At 41.0% G+C, this 19932-nt stretch overlaps 1 protein-coding gene across 2 annotated transcripts in view; it reads right to left on the reverse strand.

Annotated features, from left to right (window-relative positions):
* Window positions 1-13524: 13524 nt before the first annotated feature.
* Window positions 13525-19932, reverse strand: part of LOC135541834 (SAP domain-containing ribonucleoprotein-like) — a 60644-nt gene continuing 54236 nt past the window's right edge. For both annotated transcript variants that reach the window (XM_064968253.1, XM_064968252.1), the window contains exons 10-11: window positions 14686-14772; window positions 13525-13720 (exon numbers count right to left, since the gene is read on the reverse strand). In XM_064968253.1, the coding sequence (XP_064824325.1) occupies window positions 13679-13720; window positions 14686-14772 (129 nt within the window). In that variant the 3' untranslated portion in view covers window positions 13525-13678. The remainder of the gene's footprint in view (window positions 13721-14685; window positions 14773-19932) is intronic.

Genomic DNA, 19932 nt, shown 5'->3' on the forward strand with positions numbered 1-19932 from the left:
TCGTTAGCCAAAGTAGAGGATGACATGTTGTGTGCTGTAACTTTTGTAACTGCAGGAATATGCTAAACAATTTCAAAGGGAGAAAACAATGTGGTATGGGCAGTGGTTGGAAACAATTCAACTGGTCTAGTGTATATTTATTCAGATCAAATCAATGAATTTCAAAGTATGTCTACCTCACTTTAGCATTGTGAAACCTTGCTTAAAAAAATTGACAGTTAGGTTTTGTTATGAGTTAATATGTACAAACATGTAACCAGAATAGTAAACCCCAAAACATAGACTAAAGCCACAGGGTCACCTTGATCTCAGATCCAGATTGAGAAATTTACAGTGGAGTTCAAAAGAGTGACTGAAGCAAATAACTAAAGGTAATTTGTGCTGACAAATGAATAATAAATATCTGTGCCCAGGACCATTGGTTAACTCTGGTTAATGCAGTGGATAAAGTTGCATCTTGACTTTGTGTATGTATACTGGTATGTACAGTGCCTTCAGAAAGTATTCACACCGCTTGACTTATACCACATTTCATTGTTAGAACCTGAATTAAAAATATATAAAATCTATTTTTCCTCACCCATCTACACACAATACCCCATAATGACAAAGTGAAAAAATGTTTTTAGACATGTTTGCACAGTTATTGAAAATGAAAAGCAGAAATATCTAATTTACATAGTATTTCACACCCCAGAGTCAATACATGTTAGAATCACCTTTGGCAGCGATTACAGCTGTGAGTGAGTGCTTCGCACACCTGGATTGCACAATATTTGCACATTATGTTTTTAAATTCTTCAAGCTCTTGTCAAGATTGTTGATTATTGCTTGACAGCCATTTTCAAGTCTTGCCATAGATTTTCAAGCTGATTTAAGTCAAATCTAACTAGGCCACTCAGGAACATTCAATGTTGTCTTGGTAAGCAACTCCAGTGTATATTTGGCCTTGTGTTTAAGGTTATTGTCCTGCTGAAAGGTGCATTTGTCTCCCAGTGTCTATTGGGGAAAAAAACTCCCTAGTCTTTGCCGATTTACAAGCATACCCATAACATGATGCAGCCACCGCCAATGCTTGAAAATGTTGTGTTTTGTTTTCAGCAAACATAACACTTTATTTAGGACATAAAGTTAATTTCTTTGCCATATTTTCTGCAGTTTTACTTTAGTGCCTTATTGCAAACAGGATGCATGTTTTGGATTGTTTAAAAATAAATCTGTACAGGCTTCTCTTCTTTTCACTCTGTCCTTTAGGTTAGTGTTGAGGAGTAACTACAGTTGTTGATCATGGTGAAATCCCTGAGCGGGTTCCTTCCTCTCCGGCAACTGAGTTAGAAAGGACGCCTGCATCTTTGTAATGACTGGGTATATTAATACACCACCCAGTGTAATTAATAACTATACACCATACTGAAATGGACATTCAATGTCTGCCTTTTTAAATGTTTACCCATCTACCAATAGGTGTCCTTCTTTGCAAGGCATTGGAAAACCTCCCTGGTCTTCACGGTTGAATCTGTGTTTGACATTTACTGTTCCACTGAGGTACTTCTCAGATAATTGTATGTGGGGTACAGAAATTAGGTGGTCGTTCAAAAACATGTAAAACCCATGCAACTTATGTGACTTTTCTACTCCTGAACTTATTTAGGCATACCATGAAAGGGGTTGAATACTTATTGACTGAAGACATTTCAGCTTTTAATGTTTAATTAATTTCTACAAAAAAAAAACGGGTATTGCGTGTAGGCCAATGACACTCAATTTGATCAATTTTAAATTCAGTCTGTAACAAAATGTGGAAAAAGTCAAGGGGTGTGAATACTTTCTGAAGGCTCTGTATGAGAAAGTGTTTTCATATATTTAAATATGAGAGGAAAAAATCTATGTAAATAAATACCCAAATGTTAACATTTTATAATGTTTTGGACAGGTTCTCCGCTTCTAATGTTTTTGCCCACTTTTATTTCTCTTTCATTTGTTCACATTATGTAGATAAAATTCAACCCAATGTTGTAGTTTAATGGTTTTGCATATGAATAACTGTTCCATTGTTATTTTGTTTTATTTTCTGTCTTATTTTGTACAATAAATCATTTATTTAGCTTATGAAATTCACAGCTGATTGGTTGTAATTTCTCCTTATCTCTGGCTACCACTACCCTAGCCCACTGCCACACTTTAATTGAAAAGCATTATCCAGCTCCTAACTCATCCATATGCCTGTATTGGCTTACATAAAATGAGCTTAGGAGGTCAGTGACTGCCTGGTGGTGCCCTGAAACTCGGGATGGGGGTGGGGTGGGGGGACAGGAAACAGATTAATTCTGAGTCTAATTGGTGGAAGAGAGAGAGGAGGAGAGCAACCAGCCAGAAGAGAAAGGTTTAGTGTTGGGAGGCCATTGTTTGGATTTCGTATGGGATGCAGTATGACCCAATTAATATGTCACCTGATAGGAGGGCCTCTCATCAGCCTAATTTAGGGCAGCAATGAGGGACAAATAAGACTGAAGACGGAGCTCTTTACTGATGCAAATGCACAGACCACCCACCACAGAGAAGAGAACACTGACACCACCAATGACATAAACCTTACCAAACAAACATTCACACACTCCTCTATCCATAATCACACACACTGACATAATCAAACTTCCACTTATGCACACACACTGTAGCTACTTATTCAAGACTCATTTCTGGCCTATTGGACTACAGCTGCGGCTCATGCCATTCAAGATTAGGGAGGAAATATTTTTTTATATAAGCATGGCCTTATTGCTATTGCAGCATATTAGATGACTGTCATTCATATTCCATTCACTTAGCTAAATGTAACATCAATAGGTGCACAGGTCGAGTGGAAAATTGGAGTAATCAAGGTGAGACAGACATTCAATATCGCCTTGCACACTCTTGCCTGAATCTAGCCGATCTAGGGTCTAATCATTAGTCCACAGTTGCAACTAAAATTTGAGTTTCTATTGGACAAATTCAGGTACATCTCTCCCAGTTTCATTCTGTTTGCTTCCAAGAAATGTTTTGCAACAGAATTGGTGGAATGAATAAACCCCTGATCACCCGCACACACAGTTCACTTTCATAGCACACATACAGCATAATCACTTTGCTAGTTGTATAATTCCTTCTCGCACCTACACGTTCTCCTCTCACCTTTTCCCTTCGCTTGTAGACTTCAGTGCACAAGACAACAGCGGTCTGTGACCAGTCGCAAAAACCTCTACAAGCCAAACCTTCATACCATGTTAACGTTATAGTCAACACACTAGTAAACCCACAATCCAATCCATGTGTACAATCACGAAGTACAGTGTACAGCAAGCAGTTTAGCAGTTACACCGGCGGGCCCGATGCCAATAAATGTATAAAACCGAAAGCTTACTTTGACTTGAAAGAGTTGCAGTGTTGGATAGCCTTAGCCAGCTAGCTAACATAAACAGCATTAGTCAGGTTGTGGAGTAGGCTAAATTAGTTGCATTAGCTGAGGAGGTGAAAGGTAAATGAATAAAAAAAATATTAATTAACTATAGCTAGCTCTCGCTCTGCTGCTTCTCAAAACTGTTCAACTATTGTCTACTCACCACACTTTATGTACTGCAGTGCTAGCTACTAGCTGTAGCTTATGCTTTCAGTACTAGATTCATTCTCTGATCCTTTTATTATATGGACAAAATGTTAGTTCATACTGCAAGAGCTCTGATAGGTTGGAGGATGTCTTCCGGAAGTCATCATAATTCCTGTGTAAGTCTATGGAAGGTGGTGAGAACCAAGAGCCTCCAAGGTTTTGTATTGAAGTCAATGTGCCCAGAGGAGGACGGAAAACAGCTGTCCTCTGGCTACCCTAGAGGGTGCTGTTGAGGCTACTGTAGACAATTGCAAAACTGTTTTTAAATCAGTTAATTGGTGACGTGAATATTTAGAATAGTTTGACCTAAAAAAATAAATGTTTCACTATTTTCCCCCCTAATATTCAACGAGTAGGATGGTTCTCCCCTAACTTTGAGGAGCCTCCACTGATGGACCACTAAAAGCCACAGTTTTCTGTGATGTGTTCCATGAAAAACCATCAAACTAGCAGTGCAAAGATAATTTGGTGGAGAGCGCTCAACTTCATGCTATTAAAGGACAATCAGATCACGTCAGGTAAGCTACAAGTAACAGGCACTGGTTAAAGTGGCAATTGTTTAGCCACTAACACTTTGTCCAACTTGCACATCTACCCCTGATTATCATTAGTCATTTTCATTGGTAACACAAACATTACAGCTAAATTTAAATTTGTCACTATACTTTATTGCATAAAATATTAAACCAATAATGGCTTCAAAGGAGATGATCGTGAACTACAGGAAAAGGAGGGCCGAGCACACCCCCATTCTCATCGACAGGGATGTACTGGAGCAGGTTGAGAGATTTAAGTTCCTTGGTGTCCACATCACTAATGAACTATCATGGTCCAAACACAACAAGACAATTGTGAAGAGGGCACGCCAACATCTATTCCCCCTCAGGAGACTGAATAGATTTGACATGAGTCCTCAGATCCTGAAATGGTTCTACAGCTGCACCCTCGAGAGCATCCAGACAGGTTGCATCACCGCCTGGTATGACAACTGCTCGGCCTCCGACCGCAAGGCACTACAGAGGGTAGTGTGTATGGCCCAGTGCATCACTGGGGCCAAGCTACCTGCCATCCAAGACAGTGTCAGAGGAAGGCCCTAAAAATGGCCAAAGACTCCAGCCACCCTAGTCATAGCATTAAGGCTTCTTAACAACCTCTACCATGCATAGTCACTTTACCTCTACCTATATGTACAGTACCAGTCAAAAGTTTGGACACACCTACACATTCAAGGGTTCTTTTATTTATTTTTTACTATTTTCTACATTGTAGAATAATAGTGAAGACAAACAATGAAATAACATATATGGAATCATGTATGGAGTCAACCAGCTTCATGGAGGTAGTCACCTGGAATGCATTTCAATTAACAGGTGTGCCTTGTTAAAAGTTAATTTGTGGAATTTCTTTCCTTGATGTGTTGGAGCCAATCAGTTTTGTTGTGACATGGTAGGGGTGGTATACAGAAGACAGCCCTATTTGGTAAAATACCAAGTCCATATTATGGCAAGAACAACTCAAAGAGAAACGACAGTCCATTACTTTAAGACATGAAGGTCAGTCAATGCGGAACATTTAAAGAACTTTGAAAGTTTATTCAAGTGCAGTTGCAAAAACCATCAAGCGCTATGATGAAACTGGCTCTCATGAGGACCACCACATGAAAGGAAGACCCAGAGTTACCTCCGCTGCAAGGGATAATTTCATTAGTCACCAGCCTCAGAAGTTGCAGCCCAAACAAATGCTTCAGAGTTCAAAGTAACAGATACATCTCCACATTAACTGTTCAGAGGAAACTGCGTGAATCAGGCCTTCATGGTCGAATTGCTGCAAAGAAACCACTACTAAAGGACACCAATAAGAAGAAGAGACTTGCTTGGGCCAAAAAACATGAGCATGAGTCCAAATTTGAGATTTGTGGTTCCAACCGCAGAATAGGTGAATGGATGATCTCTGCATGTGTGGTTTCCACCGTGAAGCATGGAGGATGAGGTGTGATGGTGCTTTGCTGGTGACACTGTCAGGATGTATTAATTATTCAAGGCATACTTAACCAACATGGTTACCACAGAATTTTGCAGCGATACACCATCCCATCTGGTTTGCGCTTAGTGGGACTATCATTTGTCTTTCAACAGGAAAATGACCCAACGCACCTCCAGACTGCGTAAGGGCTAGTTGACCAAGAAGCAGAGTGATGCAGTGCTGCATCAGATGACCTGGCCTCCACAATCACCCGCCCTCAACCCAATTGAGATGGTTTGCGATGAGTTGGACCGCAGAGTGAAGGAAAATCAGCCACCAAGTGCTCAGCATATGTGGAAACTCCTTCAAGACTGTTGGAAAATAATTCCAGGTGAAGCTGGTTAAGAGAATGCCAAGAGTGTGCAAAGCTGTCATCAAGGCCACAGGTGGCTACTTTGAAGAATCTAAAATCTATAATATATTTTGATTTGTTTAACACTTTCATTTGGTTACTACATGATTCCATATGTGTTATTTCATAGTTTTGATGTCTTCCCTGTTATTCTACAATGTAGAATAGCTTTTGACTGGTTATGTACATATTACCTCAACTAACCTGTGCCCACACACATCCCCTGTATATAGCCTCGTTAGTGTTATTTTATTGTTGCTCTTTAATTATTTGTTATTTTTCAATTTCCTTTAAATGTTTTACTTCAGTTCATTTCAGTAAATAATTTAACACTTATTTTTCTTAAATGCATTGTTGGTTAAGGGCTTGTAAGTAAGCATTTCACTGTAAGGTCTACACCTGTTGTATTCAGTGCATTTTTTATTTTAACTTTATTTAACTAGGCATGTGACATAAAATTTGATTTGAACTATAAAATACCTGTTGAAATGTACAAGGGGAAAATACATTTTTTATGAATGTTACAAAACTCCCAAGAAAGGGTTTGGGAAGTGTATGATTGCCGCAATAGCCATAAAGTGAACAAAGGTCCAGGGAAGGTAAATTGGGGGAAGCATTCAATAGGACTGATTGTTGGACACAGTAATTAGTAACACTTTAGTGTACGGCTCAATAATGGACCAATGTTCAGAGAGGGACATTGGTTTAGGAAAAATCACACTTGTTCACCCATTTCAGGAAAGCTTCAACTTCAAGTGATAATTGCCTCCCTCCCAAATGACTGTCTCAGGCAATAATCAAGTGTTTTGGTTAAATTGTTTAAACATGAAAAATAAGTAGTAGTGGTAATAGTAGGTAAATCTGTTGTTATACCATATGGTTTCGAAGACTTTCAGCTGAAGTTAAGCAATTCAAGATGGCGTAGCAGTCGGATGTCTGTTATGTTTGTCTTGTCCCGTCCTGAACATACTCTCCTGCAACCCACATCACCCAATGTGGTATGGATCTGCTATATTTTATACTTTAGAACCGGAACCCCCTTCAGAGGCTAGCCAGCTAACTAGCCAGTTAACCACTGCTAGCAGTCATCACCGTTAACTCAGACATCTGACAGCCTCAGCCCGGTCAATTCCTGCCAGTCTGCACAGCGCAATATCAACCCAGAGCATATTGGACTGCTTTTTGTCTACCACATCTCCAGATTCCTACTGCAAGCTCTGAACCTTTACTCCGGATCATCGCAGCTAGCTGGCTGCTACCCGAGTGGATACTCCTGGCTAACGTCTCTGTCCCGAAGCAAGCACCAGTAAGCCTGGAGCTAGCTTCGAGCTAGGCCCATCTCCCGGCTAGCCCAAGAGATCCATCAGACAATTCCTGGGCTTCAATTACCTCTTTTGCCAATTGGCCTGGAACCTTTGCTGCTGACATGGAGCCCCGCCGATCCATCACGACTATTCTGCCGACGTAACCGTCCGAGGGGGTTTCTATCCCGAAGCAAGCACCAGCTAGCCTCGAGCTAGGCCCATCTCCCGGCTAGCCGAAAATATCCATCAGACAAGTCCTGGGCTTCAATACCTCTTTTGCCAACTGGGCTGGATCCTTTGCTGAGTCCCGACGATCCTTCACAACTGGTTTGCCAACGTAACCATCCGAGGGGGTTTCAACAGGCTCTCCCGTTGCGATGTCCCCCCGAGGCCCACCAGCTAGCCTGCTAGCCCCGGCCTGCTAGCTGTCTGAATCGCCGTGCCTCCAGCTCGCCTAGCTACTCACTAGACCCTATGATCACTCGACTACACATGCCTCTCCCTAATGTCAATATGCCTTGTCTATTGCTGTTTTGGTTAGTGATTTTTGTCTTATCCCACTGTAGAGCCTCCAGCCCTGCTCAATATGCCATAGCTAGTCCTTTTGTTCCAACCCCCACACATGCAGTGACCTCACCTGGCTTAAATGGTGCCTCTAGAGAAAAAACCTCTCATCATCACTCAATGCCTAGGCTTCTCCACTATACTCACATCCTACCATACCGTTGTCTGTACATTATGCCTTGAATCTATTCTTCCGCACCCAGAAATCTGCTCCTTTTACTCTCTGTTCCGAATGCACTGGCGAATCAGTTCTTTTAGCTTTTAGCGTAGTCTTATCCTACTCCTCCTCTGTTCCTCTGGTGATATAGAGGTTAACCCCTGCAGCCCCCAGCATCATTCCCATTCCCCAGGCGCTCTCATTTGTTGACTTCTGTACCGTAAAAGCATTGGCTTCATGCATGTTAACATTAGAAGCCTCCTCCGTAAGTTTGTTTTATTCACTACTTCAGCACAATCCGCCAACCCGGATGTCCTAGCCGTGTCTAAATCCTGGCTTAGGAAGGCCACCAAAAATCCTGAAATTTCCTTCCCAAACTATAACATTTTTCGACAAAATAGAACTGCCAAAGGGGGCGGAGTTGCAATCTACTGCAAATATAGCCTGCAGAGTTCTGTCATACTATCCAGGTCTGTGCAAAAACAATTTCAGCTTCTACTTTTAAAAATCCACCTTTCCAGAAACAAGTCTCTCATCATTGCCGCTTGTTATAGATCCCCTTCAACTCCCAGCTGTGCTATGGACACCATATGTGAATTGATCAACCCCCATCTATCTTCGTACTTTTAGGTGACCTAAACTGGGACATGCTTAACACCCCGGCCGTCCTACAATCTAAACTAGATGCCCTCAATCTCACACAAATTATCAAGGAACCTACCAGGTACAACCCTAAATCCGTAACCATGGGCACCCTCTTAGATATCATCCTGACCAACTTGCCCTCTAAATACACCTCTGCTGTCTTCAACCAGGATCTCAGCGATCACTGCCTCATTGCCTGCGTGCGTAATGGGTCCGTGGTCAAACGACCACCCATCATCACTATCAAACACTCCCTAAAACACTTCAGCAAGCAGGCCTTTCTAATCGACCTGGCCCGGGTATCATGGAAGGATATTGAACTCATCCTATCAGTAGAGGATGCCTGGTTGCTCTTCAAAAGTGCTTTCCTGTCCACCTTAAATAAGCATGCCCCATTCAAAAAATGTAGAACTAAGAACAGATATAGCCCCTGGTTCATCCCAGACTTGACTGCCCTTGACCAGCACAAAAACATCCTGTGGCATTCTGCATTAGCATCAAATAGCCCCCGCGATATGCAACTTTTCAGGGAAGTCCGGAACCAACATATACAGTGGGGCAAAACAGTATTTAGTCAGCCACCAATTGTGCAAGTTCTACCACTTAAAAAGATGAGAGGCCTGTAATTTTCCTCATAGGTACACTTCAACTATGACAGACAAAATAAGGGAAAAATAGGATTTTTAATGAATTTATTTGCAAATTATGGTGGAAAATAAGTATTTGGTCACCTACAAACAAGCAATATTTCTGGCTCTCACAGACCTGTAACTTCTTCTTTAAGAGGCTCCTCTGTCCTCCACTCGTTACCTGTATTAATGGCACCTGTTTGAACTTGTTATCAGTATAAAATACACCTGTCCACAACCTCAAACAGTCACACTCCAAACTTCAATATGGCCAAGACCAAAGAGCTGTCAAAGGACACCAGAAACAAAATTGTAGACCTGCACCAGGCTGGGAAGACTGAATCTGCAATAGGTAAGCAGCTTGGTTTGAAGAAATCAACTGTGGGAGCAATTATTAGGAAATGGAAGACATACAAGACCACTGATAATCTCCCTCAATCTGGGGCTCCACGCAAGATCTCACCCCGTGGGGTCAAAATGATCACAAGAACGGTGAGCAAAAATCCCAGATCCACACGGGCGGACCTAGTGAATGACCTGCAGAGAGCTGGGACCAAAGTAACAAAGCCTACCATCAGTAACACACTAAGCCGCCAGGGACTCAAATCCTGCAGTGCCAGATGTGTCCCCCCGCTTAAGCCAGTACATGTCCAGGCCCGTCTGAAGTTTGCTAGAGAGCATTTGGATGATCCAGAAGAAGATTGTCATATGTCATATGGTCAGATGAAACCAAAATCTAACTTTTTGGTAAAAACTCAACTCGTCGTGTTTGGAGGACAAAGAATGCTGAGTTGCATCCAAAGAACACCATACCTACTGTGAAGCATGGGGGTGGAAACATCTTGCTTTGGAGCTGTTTTTCTGCAAAGGGACCAGGACGACTGATCCGTGTAAAGGAAAGAATGAATGGGGCCATATATCGTGAGATTTTGAGTGAAAACCTCCTTCCATCAGCAAGGGCATTGAAGATGAAATGTGGCTGGGTCTTTCAGCACGACAATGATCCCAAACACACCGCCCGGGCAACGAAGGAGTGGCTTCGTAAGAAGCATTTCAAGGTCCTGGAGTGGCCTAGCCAGTCTCCAGATCTCAACCCCATCGAAAATCTTTGGAGGGAGTTGAAAGTCCGTGTTGCCCAACAACAACCCCAAAACATCACTGCTCTAGAATAGATCTGCATGGAGGAATGGGCCAAAATACCAGCAACAGTGTGTGAAAACCTTGTTAAAACTTACAGAAAACGTTTGACCTATGTCATTGCCAACAAAGGGTATATAACAAAGTATTGAGATAAACTTGTTATTGACCAAATACTTATTTTCCACCATAATTTGCAAATAAATTCATTAAAAATCCTACAATGTGATTTTCTGGATTTCTTTCTCATTTTGTCTGTCATAGTTGAAGTGTACCTATGATGAAAATTACAGGCCTCTCATCTTTTTAAGTGGGAGAACTTGCACAATTGGTGGCTGACTAAATACTTTTTTGCCCCACTGTATAGTCAGTTAGGATAGCTATGGCTAGCTTTTTCAAACAGAAATTTGCTTCCTGTAGCACTAATTCTAAAAAGCTTTGGAACACTGTAAAGTCCATGGAGAATAAGAGCACCTCCTCCTGCACTGAGGATAGAAAACATTGTCACCACCGATAAATCTACGATAATCGATAATTTCAATAAGCATTTTTTGACGGCTGGCCATGTTTTCCACCTGGCTACCCCTACCCTGGCAAACATCTCAGCACCCCCTGCAGCAACTTGCCCAACCTCCCCACTTCTCCTTCACCCAAATCCAGACAGTTGATGTTCTGAAAGAGCTGCAAAATCTGGATCCCTATAAATCAGCTGGGCTCAACAATCTGGACCCTCTCTTTCTACAACTATCCGCCAAAATTGTTGCAACCCCTATTACAAGCCTATTCAACCTTTCTTTTGTATCGTCTGAGATCCCCAAAGATTGGAAAGCTGCCGCAGTTATCCTCCGCTTCAAAAGGGGGAGACACTCTAGACCCAAACTGTTATAGACCTATATCCATCCTGCCCTGCCATTCTAAAATCTTTGAAAGCCAAGTTAATAAACAGATCACCGACCAATTCGAACCCACCGTACCTTCTCCACTATGCAATCTGGTTTCCAAGCTGGTCATGGGTGCACCTCAGCCACGCTCAAGGTCCTAAACAATATCATAACCGCCATCGATAAAAGACAGTACTGTGCAGCAGTCTTCATCGAGCTGGCCAAGGCTTTCGAACTCTGTCAATCACCGCATTCTTAAATCGGCAGACTCAATAGCCTTGGCTTCTCAAATGACTGCCTCGCCTGCTTCACTAACTACTTCTCAGACAGAGTTCAGTGTGTCAAATCGGAGGGCCTGTTGTCCAGACCTCTGGCAGTCTTATGGGGGTGCCACAGGGTTAAATTCTCAAGGCCGACTCTTTTCTCTGTATATATGAATGATGTCGCTCTTGCTGCTGGTGATTCTCTGATCCATCTCTACTCAGACAACACCATTCTGTATACGTCTGGCCCTTCTTTGGACACTGTGCTAACAAACATCCAAATGAGCTTCAATGCCATACAACAGTCCTGCTTCCGTGGCCTCCAACTGCTTTTAAATGCTAGTAAAATAGCCCCCAACACTTTACTCAGAAAACTGGATGTTGTCTATCACAGTGCCATCCGTTTTGTCACCAAAGCTCCATATCCTACCCACCATTGCGACGTGTATGCTCTTGTTGGCTGGCCCTCACTACATATCCGTCGCCAAACCCACTGGCTCCAGGTAATCTAGAAGTCTTTGCTAGGTAAAGCCCTGCCTTATCTCAGCTCACTGGTCACCATAGCAACATCCACCCGTAACAAGCGTTCCAGCATGTATAATGCACTGGTCATCCCCAAGGCCAACACTACATTTGGCCGCCTTTCCTTCCAGTTTTTTTTTTTGCACCCCAATATCCCTACTTGAACATCATCTGCACATCTATCACTCCTGTATTAATGCTAAATTGTAATTATTTCGCCTCTAGGGCCTATTTATTGCTTACCTCCCTACTCGTCTGCATTTGCACACACTGGACATAGATATGTTTCTTTTCTATTGTGTTATTGACTATGTTTGTTTATGTGTAACTCTGTTGTTTTTGTCGCACATTACTTTATCTTCGCCAGGTTGCAGTTGTAAATGAGAACTTGTTCTTAACTGGCCTACCTGGTTAAATAAAGATGAAATAAAAAATAAAACAATTAAGTAGGAGTTCAATTTTAAATTATACAGTAAAATGTAGTTTTGTTGTAAGTCCAATAAGTCCCAAAAACATATTACATATTTATAAACAGTCTAATTATGAACTGTTTATACTGTAAGTAGTCTTTGGACAAGCAGTGACCAATCCATGCTTTGGTTTTGTTTACCTGGCTCCCACCACCAAATGCCAACTAGCATTTCTGTCCAAAAACCAATGCCAAGTCAATACAGCATGTTAGAAATGCTATGTCTAAATCATCCCAAAGTGTCTGAAATGTGTGTAGCACAATTAAGTTAATTCAAGATGATTTGTGCATTTCTTGTTATGAAGTTAGCTTACTAAGTGTGCAACCAGGAATCTAAACTGGCAAACTATTGAAGATATTTTATATAAAAATTCCCAACTGAACAGTACCTTAGTGCCTCCACACTTGTTACATTATGTCCATTGAGTGAGAAATGTCACAAACCAGGAGCAGTGGTACCCTACCACCTGGTTCGCAGGGGACTATTGCCAGGTTTTGCTAAGGTTTCTTAGCCATTATCCAACGGGGCTGGGTCACACCCAAATCCCTACCTGGGCACGTCAGCCACTTCTCCCCTAGAGCAGAGAGCATACACCATCCCTCCCCTGGTGGAGTTACTAAGACGTTTTTGCGAGAAGACCGATTTTTGGGATGTCTCCTTGGTCTGACAAACAGTGCTGTAGATCTTCCACTTTCTACCGCAGGCGCTGAAGGATGACACAGGCAGATGTGGTGGATTGGGACGCAGCCCAAACAAAAATTCAGTTATCTCCAGTTTAAAACAGATTGATTTTGATAGGGGTTTGTTTATTATGCGTCAAACGACTCTTAAGGATTAAGCCCTGATAGGAAAGTCTATCCAGATTCTACATTACCTTATTACCCAACAGCTATAGGACAAGTTTACTCTAGGGTTTATTTGGACACTTGTGGGAAATTGGAAAATATCTTTATTGTCCAAACTTTTACATACTGTAAATATTTGTTTTTACTAAACAGGATAGGTTGGTATTTTACCACTGTAAAACAAGAGATACAAGTTTAAAAAATACAATGACGTGTTAAAAAAAGTAAAAAAATTGTCGAATCAATTATTTCCAAATCGCTCTGCGCGTTTCCTCTTCTTTGCCTGAAATGGGGGGAAAAACCGAACATGTAAGGAACATTCTACATAAATGTTGTCATGTGTGCCAAATGTATACAGAAGAGCATATACAGAAATTGTGACTCCACAGAATCAGGACTTCTATTTGTAGTATATGCATGTGTAACAATAATATATAGATCTTTCTTAAAATTGGTGAATTATTATTTGAATGATGAGTGGTGGTGAGGAAACAAACATTACATCAGAGTATCAGTCAGTATGAAGACTACCAGGCCTGATACCTGCAACATTAGAACCGCAAGCATCATCCTTACATACACTACCGTTCAAAAGTCTGGGGTCAAAACAAATGTCCTTGTTTTTATAAGAAAAGCATATTTTTTTAAATAACAGGACTTGTGAGGCGTCTGTTTCTCAAACTAGACACTAATGTACTTGTCCTCTTGCTCAGTTGTGCACTGGGGCCTCCCACTCTCTCTATTCTGGTTAGAGACCGTTTGCGTTGTTCTATGTAGGGCGTAGTACACAGCGCTGTACAAGATCTTCAGTTTCTTGGCAATTTATCATATGGAATAGCCTAAATTTCTCAGAACAAGAATAGACTGACGAGTTTCAGAAGAAAGTATTTGTTTCTAGCTTGTAAATGATGACTCACAATACATTTACCTAAAAGATTTTCACATCTATTGATTCAAAATAGCTTCACAATATTAAGTAATGTTTGACTTTGATTCTCTTTGAAGCACTGGCTAAATATTGAGGTATTGCCCAATTACAGTTCCTTCAGAACTAGGTAATTCTTCGTTCTTTCTGTTCTAGAACATTCTAATACCCCCCTCCCCAACACACAACAATGTGAACATTCCGTTCACTTATATTGAATGCTTCTCACAGCAGTGTTTGATCACTTGAAAGTCGGTCCGACCAGCTCTCTTTTGGCAACAACAGGTCATAGCCCAGGAACATGAAAACAAAACCTTTTGTACCTCACTATCTTCAGCCCCAACTGCAGCAGCAGCAGTGAGAATCCCAAACCTCTCCTTCCTCTTTTTCAGTTTCTCGTCAACTTCAACCTGCAACACAACAGTCAAGGATGAGGAGACTTCCAAATGGTGTTTCGAAAAAGCAACAAACAAATGACATTACATTGAATAACGGTGGAGAAAAATACCCCCAAATTCTCAGTGTGAATTTCTAAGATTAAAAGGCTGAAAATCTGGTGAATCATTTTTAAAAGGTTATGCGAGGACACAGCAAGCTTTCCTCACACACTGTGTTCTGGCAAGAGATTGCCAACTCGAACAAACTGACAGATTCCAGGTCACTGGTCAAACCTCCAAAAACACAACCCCCGAGGTAGGCTCCATCCCAATCTCCATCCCGGAAACCAAAGTGAGGATCAGGAGGGGCTGAGTGGGATGCCCCATACAGCTGCAACAGTGATTGTCCAGCTTTAGGCTGCATCCAGATATTCTCCACCCTTCTCCAAAAGTGTGCACTTGCACACTCACTATCATGGATTTAAGAATTTGCATATACGGAATTAAGGAAGTTCATGATCTTTGTTCTGCAACAATACTACACAGCAAATTGGCCAGTGTTACCTTGTATGATATTCAGTGTAACATTTCTAGTGTTGATTCAGTTGTTAAATTAACACTCAGTGTAAAATAACCAGTACTAAACCAAAACCACACCAATCATATTTCCTCATGCTCTATTGCAGGTAGATTTTGAATTGTTTGTTTCAATATCTGTTTTTGCATGTACACCGTTTAATTAATTAATTGTATGTTACTCAAATATAAACATACATTTTCTAAACTACAGTGCATTTGGAAAGTATTCAGACCCCTTGACTGTTTCCACATTTTGTTACATTACAGCCTTGTTCTAAAATTGATTCAATATTTGTTCCCATCAATCTACACACAATACTCCATAATGATAAAGCGAAAACAGGGTTTTAGAAATGTTTGCAAATGTATATATATAAAAAAATGTATTCAGACCCTTTGCTTTGAGACTCGAAATTGAGCTCAGGTGCATTTTGTTTCCATTGATCATCCTTGAGATGTTTCTACAACTTGATTGGAGTCCACCTGTAGTAAACTCAATTGATTGGACATGATTTGGAAAGACATACACCTGGTCCCACAGTTGACAGTGCATGTCAGAGCAAAAACCAAGCCATGAGGTCGAAGGAATTGTCCGTAGAGCTCTGAGACAGGATTATGTCGAGGCACAGATCTGGGGAAGGGTACCAAAACATTTCTGCAGCATTGAAGGACCCCAAGAACACAGTGGACTACATCATTCTTAAATGGAAGAAGTTTGGAACCACCAAGACTCTTCCTAGTGCTGGCCCCAGGCCAAACTGAGCTGTCAGGGGAGAAGGGCCTTGCTCAAGGAGGTGACCAAGAACCCAATTGTCACTCTGACAGAGCTCTCGAGTGCCTCTGTGGAGATGGTTATCTTTCTGGAAGGTTCTTCCATCTCTGCTGCACTCCACCAATCAAGCCTTTATGGTAGAGTGGCCAGACGAAAGCCACTCCTCAGTAAAATGCACATGACAGCCCACTTGGAGTTTGCCAAAAGGCATACCCAAGAAGACTCAAGGCTGTAATTGCAGCCAAAGGTGCTTCAACAAAGTACTGAGTAAAGGGTCTGAATACTTATGTAAATGTGATGTTTAAAAAAAATCATTTGCAAACATTTCTAAACACCGGTTTTTGCTTCGCTATTATGGGGTATTGTGTATAGATTGATGAAAAAAAATAATATTGAATCCATTTTAGAATAAGCCTGTAACGTAAAATGAGGAAAAAGTCAAGGGGTCTGAATACTTTTCAAATGCACTGTAGTTCAATCTCTTACTTGTACTTATCGCACCTGTTACTGAAATGGTTGTTCCAGGTTAGATGGTTTAGGTAGTCTCATATCTTAGTCTTTCCAACCTGGCAGTTATTCTGAATGCAGGTTGCAGGTGAATATAAATTCAAAATGTTGGATATCCCCACCCTGGCTGGATTCCAATAGGAATTACATATCACTTGCAAGCCATCATAATGTGACTTGCAGGCCTGAAAACCATGAGTTTAAGGCCTTCCTTCCTAAATACTTGTTGTATCGCGGTAAATAATACAAAAATGTATTAACATATATAGGAAATATGCAAATAAGGCTTCACACTAAGTAATGTGTTAAAAGTGAAAAGTATAGACACTTGACCAGCGTTAAAAATGTACGCAATGGCGGCAGATCCGACTTTTCTCAAACCTTTTTTCTTTCTGCATATGTGTTAATTCTTTACTTTACGTACACTCTGCTCTAGCGAATGCTGCTCATTTAATAAAGTTGGATCAAAACTGAATCAATGTCTGTAAGATCACATAATGATAGTATTCTACATAACAGAATCTAATATAATGGCATAGTATTAGGTTACTGTAAGACAAAAACACCACTGCATTTGTCTCGCACATGGCCAAAACTCAACAACATGCACCACTCAGCAAAGTACACAGGTAGGCTATGCCAGCCTTTCTCAAACTTTTTTTGTGCAAAGGACCAGCAAGGCATGGCCTTTTTTTAACACTTTGGTAAAAAATAAATTGACAATTGCATGTTTATAAACACCAATTTTATTGCATTTATTTTTACTTTACACTAAATTAACGAACATTGTATATACTTGGCTGCCTTCATGGTTTGTCGGTCTGTCTTGTACTCATGGGAAGTCTCTCTGTGCTTTCTTCAGGGGCTGTCTGTATCCGTCCTTCTGTATGGGCTGTCTTCAGAGGCTGACAGTCTCAATGACAAAACAATACAAAAGAATCTTTAGTAATTATACACAATGTAACCACAATTACATTTTTATAAACAAATATTCTTGCATTCTTTCAATATATACACTATTTAAAAAATATAATAGTTAAACATGTTTGACTCACCTAATCAATTTGAGATAGGTGTGCCTGTCTCTTGGACACTTGTCAAACCTCGGAGGGATACTCTCAAAGTGTTTAACAGCCAGTCTGCTGCGATATTTTAATTTTGTTGCAGCAAGAGAGGAAAAGCTGGTCTCACATAAGTATGTGGAATGAAAAGGGATTAATGTCTTCACTCGCGTCTCGCTGAGTTGCGGAACAGCCAGAATGTGGAAAGGCGTATCTCATTAAAACGAGCGTGTATGCCTTGGTCACAGGAGAGCTCCAATAGTTTATCCTAAAAAACCCGGTGACAAGCTGAGTCTCTTCAGTGTTGGTGAACGGATTACTCATCCATCGCTTTCCCGAGTGGGGATAAGATTGTGAGGTGAAGAAATCCACAAATGTTATCAGAGTTTGGCTCAGATGTGACCCCATCAATGTCCACATCCCCCTTGTCAGCCAGAGTTGAGAATAGGGGGGAACATATCGAAAATGCCTCTATCCACACTTGGTCTCTCTTGACGCCCATCTTTTTCTGGAAAGTGGCAACTAAACTCAGCAAAAAAAGAAAAGTCCCTTTTTCAGGACCCTGTCTTTCAAAGATAATTCATAAAAATCCAAAATAACTTCACAGATCTTCATTGTAAAGGGTTTAAACACTGTTGCTTGTCCCATGCTTGTTCAATGAACCATAAACAATTAAATGAACATGCACCTGTGGAATGGTCATAAGACACTAACATCTTACAGACGGTAGGCAACTAAGATCACAGTTATGAAAACTTAGGACACTAAAGAGTCCATTATACTGACTCTGAAAAACACCAAAAGAAAGATACCCAGGGTCCTTGCTCATCTGCGTGAACATGCCTTAGGCATGCTGCAAGGTGGCATGAGTAGCAATCCATGAGGAGGAGATGGACTGCAGTACTCAATACAGCTGGTGGCCACACCAGATACTGACTGTTACTTTTGATTTTGACCCCCCCTTTGTTCAGGGACAGATTATTCCATTTCTGTTAGTCACATGTCTGTGGAACTTTATGTCTCAGATGTTGAATCTTATGTTCATACAAATATTTACACATTAAGTTTGCTGAAAATAAATGCAGTTTACCATGAAAGGACGTTTATTTTTTTGCTGAGTTTATATACAAGAAGTTGGGCTGCATTTGAAATGTCTCTCATCTAATTCTAATCGGATTGCAAAGCAATTTGATGCGTGTGCTCGGTCTAAAACCTGTGATTCAATATCATCTGCCATATCCTGGATTCTACACGTGACATCGTCATTGAAAAGTGGTATTTCACTGATCTTTGTAGCAGCAATTGGGCCCAAAATCTCTCGGCAAGCAACCACAACTGAGGGCATGACCAACTTTTCAACTATAGTGAAAGAAGCCTGGCACTTGGAAATGTTATGAGAGAGTACGTATGAAGCCTTCAGTAAACTCTCGTTGTCTGTGAAAATATTGTACAGCATATTTGATTGGTTGGTCAGCACACCTTGTTAGTTTAACCTTGAGATGTGGATGCTTTGTTTCTAAATGTCTGCACATTTGATGGCTTCATAGCATGTTGCGGAGGCAAGTTTGACATCACACAGACTGGTTTTGGCAGGCATCTGTTATTTGAAACAAATCCAAACTTGATGTAGCATGGAGAGTACTATCAAGTGAATGGATGATACTTTTTTGCTTCAGAGGACCTACATTTGTTTTTGCCTTCTTTCACATTCAAATACTTATCTAGTTGCTTTTGTTTAGAGCAGGCCATGATTAACTAAAAGGGAGAGCAAGAGCGTGCAGGCTGCACAGCAGGGCTAGCTTGTGTGTGTGTTTGGTGTGCTATACTTCGTCATGGCAACACAATTTGTTTACTGCAGCATGCATAGTTCAGTAGGCCTAGGGAAAGAATTTAGTCAAGACAAATATTCCGGGCACTGACAAGCATTCCTCCACGGACTGGTGCCGGTCCACGGACCAGGGTTTGAGAAGGGCTATGCTACATACATAGATGTTAACATCATCTGCTCTGAAATTCACTCACTGTACATAATTCAAAACAACACTGTAGACTAGTTCAAAACACAGTTTAACTCAAGATCTAAATGCATATCCCCATGAAACTGATTGAGATCAAATGGTTGATATGCAGATGCTGCATGGACGTTTCACCAGTAAAACTTGAATTATCATTCACAAATCGACAGTGAGAACTGTGAAAGGAGACCACAAAAATGTGTGCGTAAAGTAGAGGTAAAGAAACACGCGCAGAATGTGATCCGCATATATAGAAAAA

This window comes from Oncorhynchus masou, chromosome 6, assembly GCF_036934945.1.
Source record: "Oncorhynchus masou masou isolate Uvic2021 chromosome 6, UVic_Omas_1.1, whole genome shotgun sequence".
NCBI classification, from domain to species: Eukaryota; Metazoa; Chordata; class Actinopteri; order Salmoniformes; family Salmonidae; genus Oncorhynchus; species Oncorhynchus masou.